General features: G+C 29.5%; 2 protein-coding genes across 3 annotated transcripts; both read right to left on the bottom strand.

Moving 5' to 3' along the window:
- Positions 1 to 3627: 3627 nt before the first annotated feature.
- On the bottom strand, positions 3628 to 6876 carry LOC111035341 (extensin-like). 2 transcript variants are annotated; one of them, XM_022316923.1, is made up of 3 exons: positions 6771 to 6876; positions 6368 to 6506; positions 3628 to 4620 (listed from the first exon to the last, which is right to left on the bottom strand). In XM_022316923.1, exons 1-3 carry the CDS (start codon positions 6780 to 6782, stop codon positions 3887 to 3889), a joined length of 885 nt encoding a protein of 294 aa, XP_022172615.1. In that variant the 5' UTR covers positions 6783 to 6876; the 3' UTR covers positions 3628 to 3886. The 2 variants fall into 2 exon arrangements, with proteins under 2 accessions (XP_022172615.1, XP_022172616.1); XM_022316924.1 differs by having other exon boundaries at positions 3628 to 4602.
- A 3010-nt stretch (positions 6877 to 9886) lies between these two features.
- LOC111035340 (serine protease snake-like) lies at positions 9887 to 13912 on the bottom strand. Its single transcript, XM_022316922.1, has 7 exons — positions 13618 to 13912; positions 11322 to 11558; positions 11094 to 11248; positions 10914 to 11035; positions 10511 to 10770; positions 10260 to 10432; positions 9887 to 10184 (listed from the first exon to the last, which is right to left on the bottom strand). Exons 1-7 carry the CDS (start codon positions 13712 to 13714, stop codon positions 10008 to 10010), a joined length of 1221 nt encoding a protein of 406 aa, XP_022172614.1. The 5' UTR covers positions 13715 to 13912; the 3' UTR covers positions 9887 to 10007.
- Positions 13913 to 14304: the final 392 nt, after the last annotated feature.

Raw genomic sequence — 14304 nt, 5'->3', positions numbered from 1 at the left:
TAACGCAATCTATTTCGCACTTTCAATCCATACCAAAAACTGGTTATAAAAATAAAATCCCTGAATAATTTGTCAAAATAAAATCATAGAAAGGGAACATAAGTGTTGGAAATCAATTAAACAATACTCGATCACTTATCATAGCGTATATTTATTGAAGTCTGCTTCAGATCCTGTTTGGATTATACCTTATTATTATTTATTACACAAAACAGTTTAATATTATCTTAATACTTAGTTGTATAAGTTTAATACAATAATCGTATCAGATATCAATGCACAAAACTCAACGAAAGTCATAAATTATACGACTTTGAAATTATTGACTTATTTTGATACATGAATAGTGAATACATGTTTGGAACAACTCATAAATTTTTTACCTGTCCATTAGGATGCAGAAGTCAGTACTAGTACTAAACCCTTTTAGTTTATGATAACATTTTAGAGGCAATTTTTTATGAATTTTTAAATCAATCGCAAAAAAAATTATTGACTTTTTGACTTCGGAAGGTACCTATGCGTTATTTTGTTCCGCATCTTACTAGTTAATGAACTGCCACTAAATTTACAAACACTGCGACAGCGGATGCGTAAAATTATGAAAACCATAATGTGTAGTAATATAATAGTTAATTATATAGAAGAATAGAACGATTGAGGTAAATAGGTAATATATTACTGGTATGCATATAACTCCGATATGGATATGATAGAACTGGAACTAAAAATATGTAAGTACGGCATGTACCATAATATTTAAACTTATTATTTCTAAGATACCTGTAAACTAAGATAACCCTGAGCCTCCAGTCTCCACACGAGTTTTTCTCAAAAAAGGCCCAGTAAATGTAGTAATCTTTCTTTTAAAAATAAAAATTTAAAAAACCAATTAAATAACATAACAAAAACATTTATGTGTGTAAACAAATTACGATTTTTAGTATAGCCATATTATATAATATATACCTATCTAGTATATAATAACGAGAATAATAATATAACTTGTAAGTTATAAGTACTTATATTAAGAAGTGTATGTCTGTGTGTCAAGCGCCAAACATGCGCCGGGCGAATCTCTTCGTCCGGCTCCATAACGAGAGGAGAGGCGTTACCGGCGGGTCCGCCAAGGGCGCACCCAAGGGGGTGGCTAACGGGCTTTAGCCCCCCCCCCCCAAATGGCTAGCCCCAAAACATATTTTATTAGGTTTATTGACAATTGACATTTGACTTTAAATTATTAAAAAAAAAAATATCAACTATCGAAATTTAAACATTAGGTATAACATAATATTATATTTAATATTTATACCTGTCATTCCGGGCCCCGGGAGAGACCTCTGTTGTTTATTATTATCGTCGCGACGTCGTTAGTTGAAACTGTGTACTGCAATACTGCATAGGATACCGGAAACGTCTAGATTATACATTTTTATCGATACAATTTAGTTCATCTCAAACCGCAGGTGTTCATATTCACAGAGAAATCGATGTTCAAACTTCAGAATTACTCTCAATAATGGGGAAAAAATGACTAAGGCGTCTCAACTTTATAAGGTTGTAAACAAGCTTTAAGATTTCTGTACATATTTCAAAATAAATACTACCTATTAATATAACAATTTTTTGAATTTAGCCCCCCCCCCCAAAAAAAAAAAACAAATTCTGGGTGCGCCCCTGGGGTCAGTTCTATTCCGAGTAATAAGAGTAATAAAATAATAGACAAGGGCGGCTCCAGGGGGAGGGGGGCTACCCTCCCAATCCGTATTTATAAATAAATGCATTGTGTTAAAAAAAAATTTCAAACAAAAAAGGCATATTATAATTTATAATATCGGCTATCATATTATGACATGCACAAGTATGTAGATAAAGGTATGACGATGTTCACGATGTACCTGCTATCTATATTATGATTTATGAAGAACCTATAAGTCTATAAATAATGGATGACTGAAGATAGACTATCACCATTATGTCTAATTAATGTGTATAATAAAGTAGATGTTCTAGATCAAATATTCAAATAGATAATATTATTAATGTTTTTGCAAATTCAAAAAAAAGACGAATTGAATTTGCATTATAAAAATTGGTGTTTTCTTTTTGTAATAAAGTTTTGTGAAATTAAAACTTGCCCCCAATAGTTTAATTTTAGGCTATATGCAAAATAGTTTGTGTTGAGTAAAATTACTAGAAAGTAGAATTCAATAACTATATCTAGGTATATAATAATAAAGAAATTCAGAAATGTACCTATACGTATAATATAATTATAGTTTCAAGTTTCAACTACACCGTAACATATAGGTACATAGTATTAAATGTTATAACTGTAAACGTTGATTAAACATAGCAAATTCAAGTAGGTACCTATATGTCTTCATTTTTAAGACTACAAAAAATGTTCTCTTCTACTAATTTATATAGGTATTTTTTTAACCTATGCTAATATGAAACACGTCATTATATCTATATACTCTAGCTGTAACTCGGCGTACAACAATGTATTAAATCATATCATTAATTTTAAATACTAATAAGACACTAGTTACACTAAAAGTCTAAAACACTAAGTTACTAACATTAATAGCAACAAATATTAATTGACTCCGTAAATTGATATTATTTATTACTTTATTAGGTACTTATTAGTTATAACTTATAATACATGCTTGTGCACGACTGTCTATCGAGTTGGCTACAAAATACCATAATTTATAATTTATAATTTGATCATTTTTTTTATTGTGTACCAATGATGGATTTAATAATGACTATATGTTTTAAAATATGAAGGGAGGCTTAAATAAAACTAAATGGTTGAGAACCTCTCTATCCCCCTCCCCAAATTGTGCCTTGCTTATTAATACCTACTTAAATGTACTCAGTATGCGGATAAAGCCAATAAAACCTGGTTGAATTACATTTTTAACTTGTCGTTGGGTCAAACTAACTTTGTGATAGATGCACCTTTAACCATAGAATTCTAAAAGCTGTTGGGCTTATATGCCAACTTTTAACATAATGTAAAACATAAATCTAAAAAAATTTTTGAACTCATCTGTACAGGCACTTAGTTGAAATATAAAACTAAAAACAATATGTGAGCTATATACAACGTTTAAATAATATATAACTTTACAATAGTATAGGTAGGTATAGTATATTTGTATTTAATTGGAAAAATAAAGTCACAAAAATTACATTATACACATTACACATAAATACATAATACCGTGTGTCCGTGTTAATCGTAAATAAATATTGTTTATAAATTATTTGATATAAAATACAGTGAATAGTGATCATTGATCATTGCTTGTATAATACATATTGCACACCTATATATTATCAAATACAACATATCATTTATATAATATTATTCATGATTAAGTACGCTTATATTATTGCAAAAATGTTTTATGTAAAACACATAATTAATAAAATATCATTACCCATAAGTAACTAACCCATGATATTAAATGCAGTGGCACCGAACTCACAAAAATATTTTGAAACCAGTAGAATATAATATTATTGGCTCGGGAAACAATTATATAATATAATGGCTAAAATTATTGTGGATACATAATATTATACATTACTTTTACACATAAATCCGTGTATTTATGGTGTCACTGCATACATCTGTAATACACTAATACCTATACCTAATACCTGCTTATGTTGTAATATTGTTTATTTAATCGTATTAAACGATATAGTTTCTATAATATTGATATTGTTTAGATTTATACTAGGTGCTGCAGCCGTAGACGTTCAGTGGATTATGGTATTGCGAATAATGTACAGAACCAGACCAAGTCTATCATGAGGCGCGGCGGTTACCAGGTAGTAAACGTTTTTGATGCGATCGGTGGCGTTAGTAATGAAATTGGTTGCTGTCGAACGGCCCGGACTGTTGTTGTTCGTACTGTGGCTCAGCGTCTTTAGTGGCCGCGGCGGCGGCGGTTGCGGAAGGAGCAGCCGCGGCGTCTCGTTGCTGAAGAAATGGTGCGTCCCGTTGCTGAAAATATGGTGCGCCTGCGGTGTCCCGTTGCTGGAGAAACGGCGGCGGTCTGTTGTACGCATGGGCTCTGAAGTGCGGTGACGAGTAGTACGGCGGTAAACCTCCAGCGGCTGAGGGCTGTCTAAAAAACTGCGACTGATCAGCTGGCTGTGGTGGATACAACGGCGAGCGGTACGCGTCCACGACGGTCGCCTGTTGTTCGTAAAGCGGCTGCTGTGCGGTGGGATAGTATGGCGGCGGTGCTGTGACGTACTGTGGTCCGGCTGGGTAGTAGGGCGCATAGTTGTACGGTGGTAGTGGTGCCCCGTCCACAGGGTATTGCGGTTCATACGGGTACTGCAGCGGCCGGTACGGGCTGCCGCTTGGCACTAGAACCGGGCCGCCCGGTGGCAGATAAGGGCCAACTGCAGGTTGGTAAGGACCGACTGCAGGTTGATAAGGGCCCAATGGTTGGTAAGGGTACGGATAAGGATACGGATACCCGGGACCGGCCACACCGCCGATGGGCACGTAGTCCTGTGAGTCCGAATAGTTGTCCGGTTTGTCCTTACGCGTGCCCGTTGGTGAGCCTGCAGTGGTACAAGGTTCTTAAAATAATGGAAAATAATGAGGTTTAAATGATTTTTGAATGGTTTGCTTTTTATGTATAATAAATAATGATTAAAACACCAATATGCACAGTGATTTGTTTGTTTGGTTTGTGTACTTGAAAACTACTATGACTTTTTTTTGTTTTGTTTAAAATAATATCAATAATAATATGGTATTCGTTAAATATTTGTTATACCTACCTATACGGACTTTGAGGTCATTTTTTGGTTAAGTTAAGTAGGTATGTTACCTACAATTTTTTTCCATACCAATCGGGTACAAGTTTATTGAATATCGACACAATTACTAACTAATTATAACTACCTATTTATTATAATTTGATACCTTAGTGCCTACCTATACCACCTACGTGTTTCGATACTTGGAACAATTTATAAATAAATATAATATCGTAATTTGTTTTTTTTCTTATAATTGAACTAAAGCCCAGAAACTATGGCCATTAGCTGTTTTTAGGGGGATTGATTGGTTTTAGAACATGTATTATATGTGCAGTGGCAAGGATTTTGTTGCTAAAAATCCCGAGTGGTCACCCATTCGGAAGGTAGCAACGCCGGGTGGTACTTACACTCGGAGCGTTTCCGCACATTGATCATACGACAGCGCCTCACCAAGCCATTTTTGTAATTTTATACTGGCGAACGAGCCGATAAATTAAGTTAAGATAAGTTAGATAATTAAGTATATAATATAAAATATATAGTCATTATGGAAGTTGACAGAACAAAGATAAGGTAGCATACCAATTATATATTATATAGGTAATAAGCCTATATTCAATATTAAAAGCGCAATACTTTTATTTTTCGTCTAATATAAGATTTAAAAAAGACTGCATGGACTTTATAAATCGTATAAAACAAATTCCAATCTGTTTTATACTTAAATAATAAATACAAATGTTGTATCACGATATAAATTAGTTATTTATCTAATATTATTTCAATACCTAATAGCTATTATATATAATAATTAAATATTATAAGTACTCCTAAAAGTTAGGCGTGGTATGAATTATGTAGTAAGGTAAACGTTATGCTTTCTATCAATTGTTATTATTTTTATATGTATTATGTAACAAAACAATAATTAATGTTTTTTAATACCATTTTTTTAAAATAGAATTTAAACAATATTTTTCAATAAAATGTTGAGTAAAACTTTTTAAATAATAAAATATGTTATAGCTTTATATTTTAACATTTAATAAAAAAAATATTATTGTTTTCCTAGACCCTATACTCTGTACTGAGTGCCTACATACTAAATTAGATAAATATGAACAAATACAATTTTTTATTTTATTAATTTGGAATTACCCATACAAAAATCTATTTACATTAATAAATAATGAAGTGGATAAATTAAAGTATTCTATAGATAGCTGCAATCAATTGAACAAGTTTATTATAATATCTATAATAGTAGTATAGTTTAATTTGTAATTATTAAAAAGATTATTTGTAATAATTGCCAATAAGGATGCTACATATACCTATTGAAGCATGAAATATAGAGAACAAATACTTTATTATAGAGAATTATAATGATAAAGATCCTATAGCGTTTATACCTAATGGCTAATACATTTATAATAAACAGTTATATGAAAAATTGGCCATAAGTTCATATGATAATTAAAAATTATTATTTTTAACTCATATCTAATGATGAATTTGCACTATTATTTTAAAAAAAGGTATTTATATTCAAAAGACTTACTTTCCGTGGCAGTGTGTTTGTTGTACTTTCTGACATTGGGCTGTACTTGCAATGTCTGGCTAGATTGGGTATTGGATACTCCTTGTTGCGTTCCACTGCAAAGGATTCCGGATATGATCACCAACAGAATTGAAAATACCTAATAGCAATAAAAGTATTTTGGTTAGTTCCAATGTTATTGTTGAAACGCTTTTATAACTAATCCGTGTTAATAATATTGAATGATACTCATTAAGCAGTATCTATAGACCTAGCGTAGACTTGAAGATAAAATATGTTTTATTATTAGTAATTACTTATTACCATGAATTGGTAGTTAAAAATATTAGCACTTTGGTGTCGTTTCCTTTCAATATTTACACTCAACACTTATTAGATACGTGTATAATGGTAACAGACTTACTTGGATCATCATTGTGTCTATAATATTAAGACTGTAGTTGCGGTGTGGTGTATATTTTCGAACTTCTTAATGAATACTGATTGTGAATGTAAATTGTACAGTGACTTTTATAGAGGTTCAAGAAGACCCAATATATCCTTCAAAGTATTTACAACGGTTTTTTTTATCGTTATTTATCATTAGACAATGAATTTGGCGTACCAATCAACCTCCAACAATGGTGTGAACCAGTCATCATCAACACATTCGAGACGGTTGTTGAACTTGAGTAGGAGGACGCGTGAACATTGCAATATTCGATGCGTATAAGGGTTCAGGATGTACCTATGTAATATGATTTATGATTAATGACACTTTTGTGCATTTGGTTCATTTGGATTTAAAATCTAATTTAAGAATCAACTGGCGATACAAAAGAATTGTTCGTGATGACTGATGACTAGTCAATAATTGTCGTGTATATTAAATTAACATTTTAATCGCATTTTTTGTTTGCATGCATGTATGCAAATGAACAACTCAACATAGAAATACCCGCTCCACGAAAATTTTACTATTAGAAATATAATTTAATTAATAATAAAATACGTTTTTTAAGTTTTCTCTTATAACAGACTCGTTTAAATAAAATTATATTGTAAGAGATGTATTCAGATGTTATATAAAATACAAGTCTTGTCTTAGAATAATATTTTTGAATAATGAATGTAGATGGCATATACATAAAAAATAAATAACTATTATAGTAATGTATCACATTTATAATATGTTGTAAAGGTATCTTAATTCTTAATAACTCAAGTCTCAAGTACTTTCCCGTAATAAAAAAAAATTATAACATAGGTGCATAGTATAAGATTACCTAAGTATGATAGGTAGGTAATAGGTATGTCATATTTTCTGGTAGTTATCATACTACATGCGTATATATTTTTGGTAAGTAGCATACTACACGAACACGAGTATACCCAATATTCATATACCAACATTTTTTATGTACATATATTACCTACTCCCTATCGTCTCTAAGGAAAATGGAGCTGCAACCTTAAATAGAAAAATTTCACAGATGAACGTGTCACTAATGAGTGACTCATTTTCTTAAGACTACATATTGTAAACATTTGACAACTAACAAAAATGTATGATTATTATACAAAAAAAAAAATTGATCGTATACTACAATTTAAAAAAAATCATGTCTTACAATATCGATATAGAAGTTAGAAATTATAATGTGCCGTGACATAATAGTATAATGCATAATATAAATATATGACCCAAAATTATGAAATAAATAAGTTAACAACTTTTCTTTATTTCTTACTATAATATTACTTAAATAAGTTATAATTCATAACTTAATATTACAATTTTTCTACCAATAATTTTACCTAGGTACCAATAACCACCAGTAAAATATTGTAGTAGGTATACAATATTATATATATATATATGTATTTATATATTATACACTTCAAAACGTAGACACCTATAAACCTATTGGACACCTGTCACGTACTCAAGAGCCTAATATAATATGTATTATACTTAAACTACGATATCGAAGATTTTAAATAAATGATGTCTATGATACTTATGTATAAGGCATAAAGATTGAAGAATTCAAAATGTCGGGCGACACATCGAAACAGAATCATCAATGATCTACACATTTTAAAACCTAAATAATTTTACTGTTAACAAGACATGATTTCTTTTACCAGCCGGAAACCAACTAAAATACCTAATCTACCTACAATCTTCATAAAGCCCTAACTAAATATATTTTAATGCTATATGTAATATGTTATAAATATTTAAAAATACATTGAAGAATTATTATTTTTTATTTAATTAGCTTTTAGTTGGTAACTATGATAGCTCGACATTTATTCAATTACACAATTATACATATACTATTGAAGAATTATAAAAGCTTCAATTTGTTATTTAATATTATAAATTATGTTAAAAATAACGTTCTCACAAATTTTCATCAAGGTGTAAAATTTAAAAATATCAATTGTAGTAGTATAATATTTTTAAGTAAGTATATTTGGCATTGGCACTCGCACTGTAATAAATCGAGTGTCTTTTACTTGTTTACCTGTAGAATATACTTATCAATAAATAAATCATCGATACATGATTAGGTATAAGCATACAAGCACAATAATGGAAAACAATTAAGTATGTATTATATATTATATGTATTTCATTGTACAATTTTAAGATATAGGCATGTACTAGACACTAGTCCGACTAAAGGTACCTACGCATTTCTAATGTTTTTTATCATTAAGAAAAATGCCAAGAGCACATAACAAAAAATGATCAATTTAATTTTTTTAATACCTGTTAAAACTATATTATATTCAATTATTATATATATAACTTATATTGTGACCATACATTTGAGTATATACCTACTTCTGATTTATGCACACTGGACTCAGACCATTGTATGTACAAACGATTTTGCGTTTGTTGACTTTGTGTACAGTCTTGGTTAAGGGTACTGACCGACTCGAACTTGACAGTTGACATTGATGTGCACAGATTATGATTACAGATGAGGTCATCTGAATACCTGTGTTGTCTTATTTTCAGTTATCCATTTACTGCTAATCGTTCATCTTTCTGCCCATTGTAATATTATGGGCAATAGGTCGTGTTTGATGTAACAATGGGTTATTGGATATTCTAATCTAGTGAATAGATCAATACAACAACTACGGGTCCACACAAATATTCATTACAATATACGTGTACGTTAGTCAAACGGATGTTGTCGAATCACGCACTTTTTTATTTTTAATAACTATTAGTGAATAATTTATTGTATTAGAGTACTTATTATTTTTATGCGCTTGAGTAAATTTAAATTTTAAAATAATATTTTGTGCTGAAAATGTTTAAACGGGTAATCGACATATTTCATATTTATCGATTTTCAGTCATTATGGATATAAATATAGATCGTATTATGAATAAAAATAAAAATAAAATACATATATTTGGGTTCTTCATTTTATATCTATTATATATTATAGGTACCTACAGAGAATATTAGAGTATAAAGTTAAACAGATAAACAGAAATCACAGCTGCCATGAAAAAATAAATCTGCTTTAATAAAATAATAAATAATAATACATAGTTTCAACTTTCAAATGCAGATTTGCAACATTTAATTCAAACCTACTCTTTATTATTTTATAAGTCAATTAATTATTACATTTTTGGCCACACAATTCTTTCAATCCATGAAATATAATTCGATACTCGTGTATACACAGCAGGTGAATCTTTTTCTCCACAAAATTGCCCTGCAAATGATGTTATTCCTATTTGTGAATACATACACGTGTAACTATTGTGTTTTATTTGAATTGGACCACCTGAATCGCCCTTAAAGATTGAAAAATAAATTGTAATTAAATAAATGTATATGATGCAAAAACGTAAGAAATACAAGTTACTTACTCCACACGTGTCATTTCCACCTTCTGGATTGCCAGCACACAACATAAAGTTATCAACTATTCCTTGTGATAATTTTTCATTTCTTTTTACCAGATATAAAAAACTTTTATCGCACTCTTCCGCCGAAATAGTGTTTATCCGTACTTTTAATAAATTTGAGCTTGGAAGTGAAGCTAAATATTTTTATTTTCATTATATTTAAAATGTATAAATGTATGTAGGTATTTATTATATAAAACTAACTAACTTACCTACATCGGTTTTTCCCCAACCCGTAGCTATTATTGCTGGAGGTCTTAACATATTATCTGTATTTAAACAAATAGGTCGTACAAATGGCGAGAAATCTACATCTCTTTCTAAACGAAACAATGCTATATCATGATATAAAGAAGTTGATTTGTAATTTGGATGTATTATGCGTTGTACTATTTTATAGTCTTTAGGTCTGGCATCGTCTGTTTCCGAGAGATAGTCGAGTTCACCTAAGCGAGCCCAATTTGCAAATCTCCTGAAAATAACTTTATTTTAATAACAGTTTATAAAGTAAAATACATTATGTTTATGTATAATATGTAAGTATTTGTGTTATGAAATACAGATTGTAAATTTTCTAAAAAAAAAAAAAATGTGTAAGTATTAAAGTATAAGTACGGTTCATCTTTATTTCCCAATTTTTCACAATGGGCTGCTGTTAATACAAATCTCCTACTTATCAGCGAACCTCCACATGCCCATGAATTAATGTCTGGTTTTTCACTATAACCCAACAATGCCTGTAATTTAAAAATATAAATACAATAACAATTAATATCATATCTTTCATATTGTCACCATGTGAGGAAATTCCTTTGGTTTAGCATCAGTACCGTTGGTAATTAAGGTAATTGCATCATAGCAATCTTTAACTTTCAGGTAATTTTCCTGATTTGATATCAATATTGGGTCCTTTATTCTATGATAGATTAATTCTGAATACTCACTGCACACTATATGTGTGAGATAAAAATAAATAAAATAATTATTAAATGAAGAATTATATTTTGATGTTTTAGAACATACTTTCCGTGGCAGAATATGATTTCATAACTGGATTTATACTTGGTTTTTTCGTTGTGGTAGTAGTTGGTTGGTGGGTATTTTTTTCTGGTGGACAACAAACTATTGGAGTTGATCCGTTGAATGAGCATAGTTGAGGTATAATGTTTTTCTTAAGTCCTTCCTTTGCAACTGGACACCTTTCAATATTCCGACAAATAGAGTCGGGAGTTTTCCCATCGCCTTTTCGACAAATTTCATCTACATACATCAATAGTATATAAATAGGTACATGTTTCAGTTTATTTTGATAGTCAATTTTTTATTGATATTGCAGTTATTTGTTAATACTTTAATATAAAATGACAAAAATCATAATAAATAATATTTTTGAATTACAAGTTACAGCGAAATAACTAAAAACGTTATTTTTGGTTTTAATATGTAATTGAATTAAAATATGAACTTTAAATGTCTGTAAAAAATAACTGTGCTTATATAATTTTTAGATCTTTTGGTTATGAGAATTCTTGTTTTAAATTTTCAATTCTTAGTTATAAAAATCGAACATTTTATTAATTTTATAATTTTTCTACTAGAAAATAATTTAAACACATTCGAGATTTTGATAAGCTTTGTCAAAATTTGAACTTTAAATACTTAACAAAAAAAGCATTTTTACAATTTTATTGACATTTATAGAATATAAAACTAAAAAAAATCAAATTTTAACTATAAAATTATGAAATAAACTTTTGATGAACATTTCAAGTACCTATCTACGGTACTACAGTTTTTATAAGACAACAAAATAAATATTATGCCTGTAAATAGCTCAAAAATCGTAAATAACTGGCCATAAGGAAAATTAGTCATTTTGCGATTCAATAATTTCTATTTGTAAACAGCTTTCGACATCATCAACATCAACTGTAAAAGGCTTCAAGAAAAATTTAATTTTTAAATCAATGTAATACAAATTAAAAAATCTGGTTGAAAATTAATTTTGTGACTTTTCAAAAATTTTACTTTTACTTTTTCCCAATTACATTGGTTAAATGTTTCCATATCATAGATTTTATCAACATAAATATCTTAGCTTGTGGTTTTTATACAAATTTTAAATTTCAGTCGCGGGTAACATACAATTTTCATTAGGTTCTCGGGTTGCCGATACCCTGGTCTAGATGATCAACAAACATCATGGAAATAGTAGACAAATAAATTATCGGAATTACATTACAGTAGAGCCTCGACAGTCCGGACTCCCGATAATCCGGCGAACGCGGTAATCCGGACGTCAAAATTCCAGGTTAAGTTATGAAAATTAAAAGTATTGTTCAGAAAAAAATTACCGATAACTATACTTCAGTTCTTCACACATATTATTATAAACATTTTTTTTTTGTAATTCATTAGTTTATTTTTAATTTAATTTAATTATTATTCTTGTAATTTAAAATGTAATAAATATAAAGATGGTGAAATTAAAGTTAAATCTTAGTCATTTGAGTAGGTAGTTTTGAAAAACCTCCGGTAATCCGGAAAATCGATAATCCGGACGATGCTCGGTCTGAATTCGTCCGGACTATCGAGGCTCTACTGTATTATTTTTATAATTTTACATTGAAGCAAAACTTTAAACTACACATAACTTTGGCTTATATTATGGCCAATTTCAAAGTCAAAAACATATCAATAAAAAATTGTTTTTTTTTTAATATTTTGAGTAGGTACAGTTCACATAATTGTTGATCGGTTTATAATTAATACTGCCAAATTGTCACTACATTTCTTTAACATATTCGTTTATTGTTTATAGCGAATAATGTTATACTTAAAATAAATGAAAATGAAATACGATAATGTGTAATTAATAACTAATAAGGTTGATCGTACGTGTCACGGTATATAATAAAAGTATACCTATAATGGAAGATTAAAGTATAATAGTTTATATTTATATATATTTGCTCCAATGATTTCTCAAAAGTACAATCTGCTTTTAATTTACATTTTATAAACAGGATATTTTATATTATATAACTCTTCGGTCCGGCCCAGACCAAGAAACATTTGTCGGACATAGTCGTGGATAAAAATTCTTGTTACCACTTATGACGGGAAATCGGAAACATTGTCGTCGACAATGTCGGGAACACGTGTTTCAGACAAATTTTTCTTTGGTCTTAAAGGGGCTTATACTCAAAAAAAATAAACATTGTCGTAAGACCAATAGGTCCATACTCCATCCATAACTATTTCCGCCTTGTGTCAATAATTTAAGAATTTAGACTGTAGTAAAAATAACAAAACGTACCTTCATATAATCCTAGTATTTGTGCATTGTATCCCAAATTCACAAAACATAATAAAAACACTGTTAAAAAACATTGTAAGTTTGTGTAAGTTCTCATTATTTATAAAATAATTTAAATGTATTATTTGAACTAAGAGTTTATTGATATTTTTGTTTTAAATAAAACACTAGGTATTTACAGAATACAGATTTACAATTTGTTGAAGATTTTAAATTAGTTCATTATACAGTAGGTATACACAAACACACTGATTTTAAACCCCACTTTGCTATACTGGTTCTTGACCATGGAATGCAATATTATAACTTATACCTAACTTAAGAATATTTATATTGAGTAATCGAGGTCACATGCTCACATATTATAACAACAAATTGATAATCAGTGGGTGGAAAAATTACATTAATTTGTTTATCAACTGGTCACCATTGGGCTTATTTTTATTGGTACATTTTGAACTGTTGTTGGAGAAACGAATGATTGTATCCGTTATTTTTATTTATCATTCAAGCTGAAAAAATAATTTCTTAATTTTTAAGTGAAGTAAAGGTAAATATAAAAGTGTCCCAATATAACCTATGAGTTACTAATAATTATTATTTATATTCTTAATAAAGGCATGCATCGTTTGTCTGAAAAGAAACTTGGATTATTTTTGAGAACCATTTAGCAACTTATTAGCATTA

Source organism: Myzus persicae, unplaced genomic scaffold, assembly GCF_001856785.1.
Source record: "Myzus persicae strain clone G006 unplaced genomic scaffold, MPER_G0061.0, whole genome shotgun sequence".
NCBI lineage: Eukaryota > Metazoa > Arthropoda > Insecta > Hemiptera > Aphididae > Myzus > Myzus persicae.
This window is presented reverse-complemented; position numbering and strand designations above follow the sequence as displayed.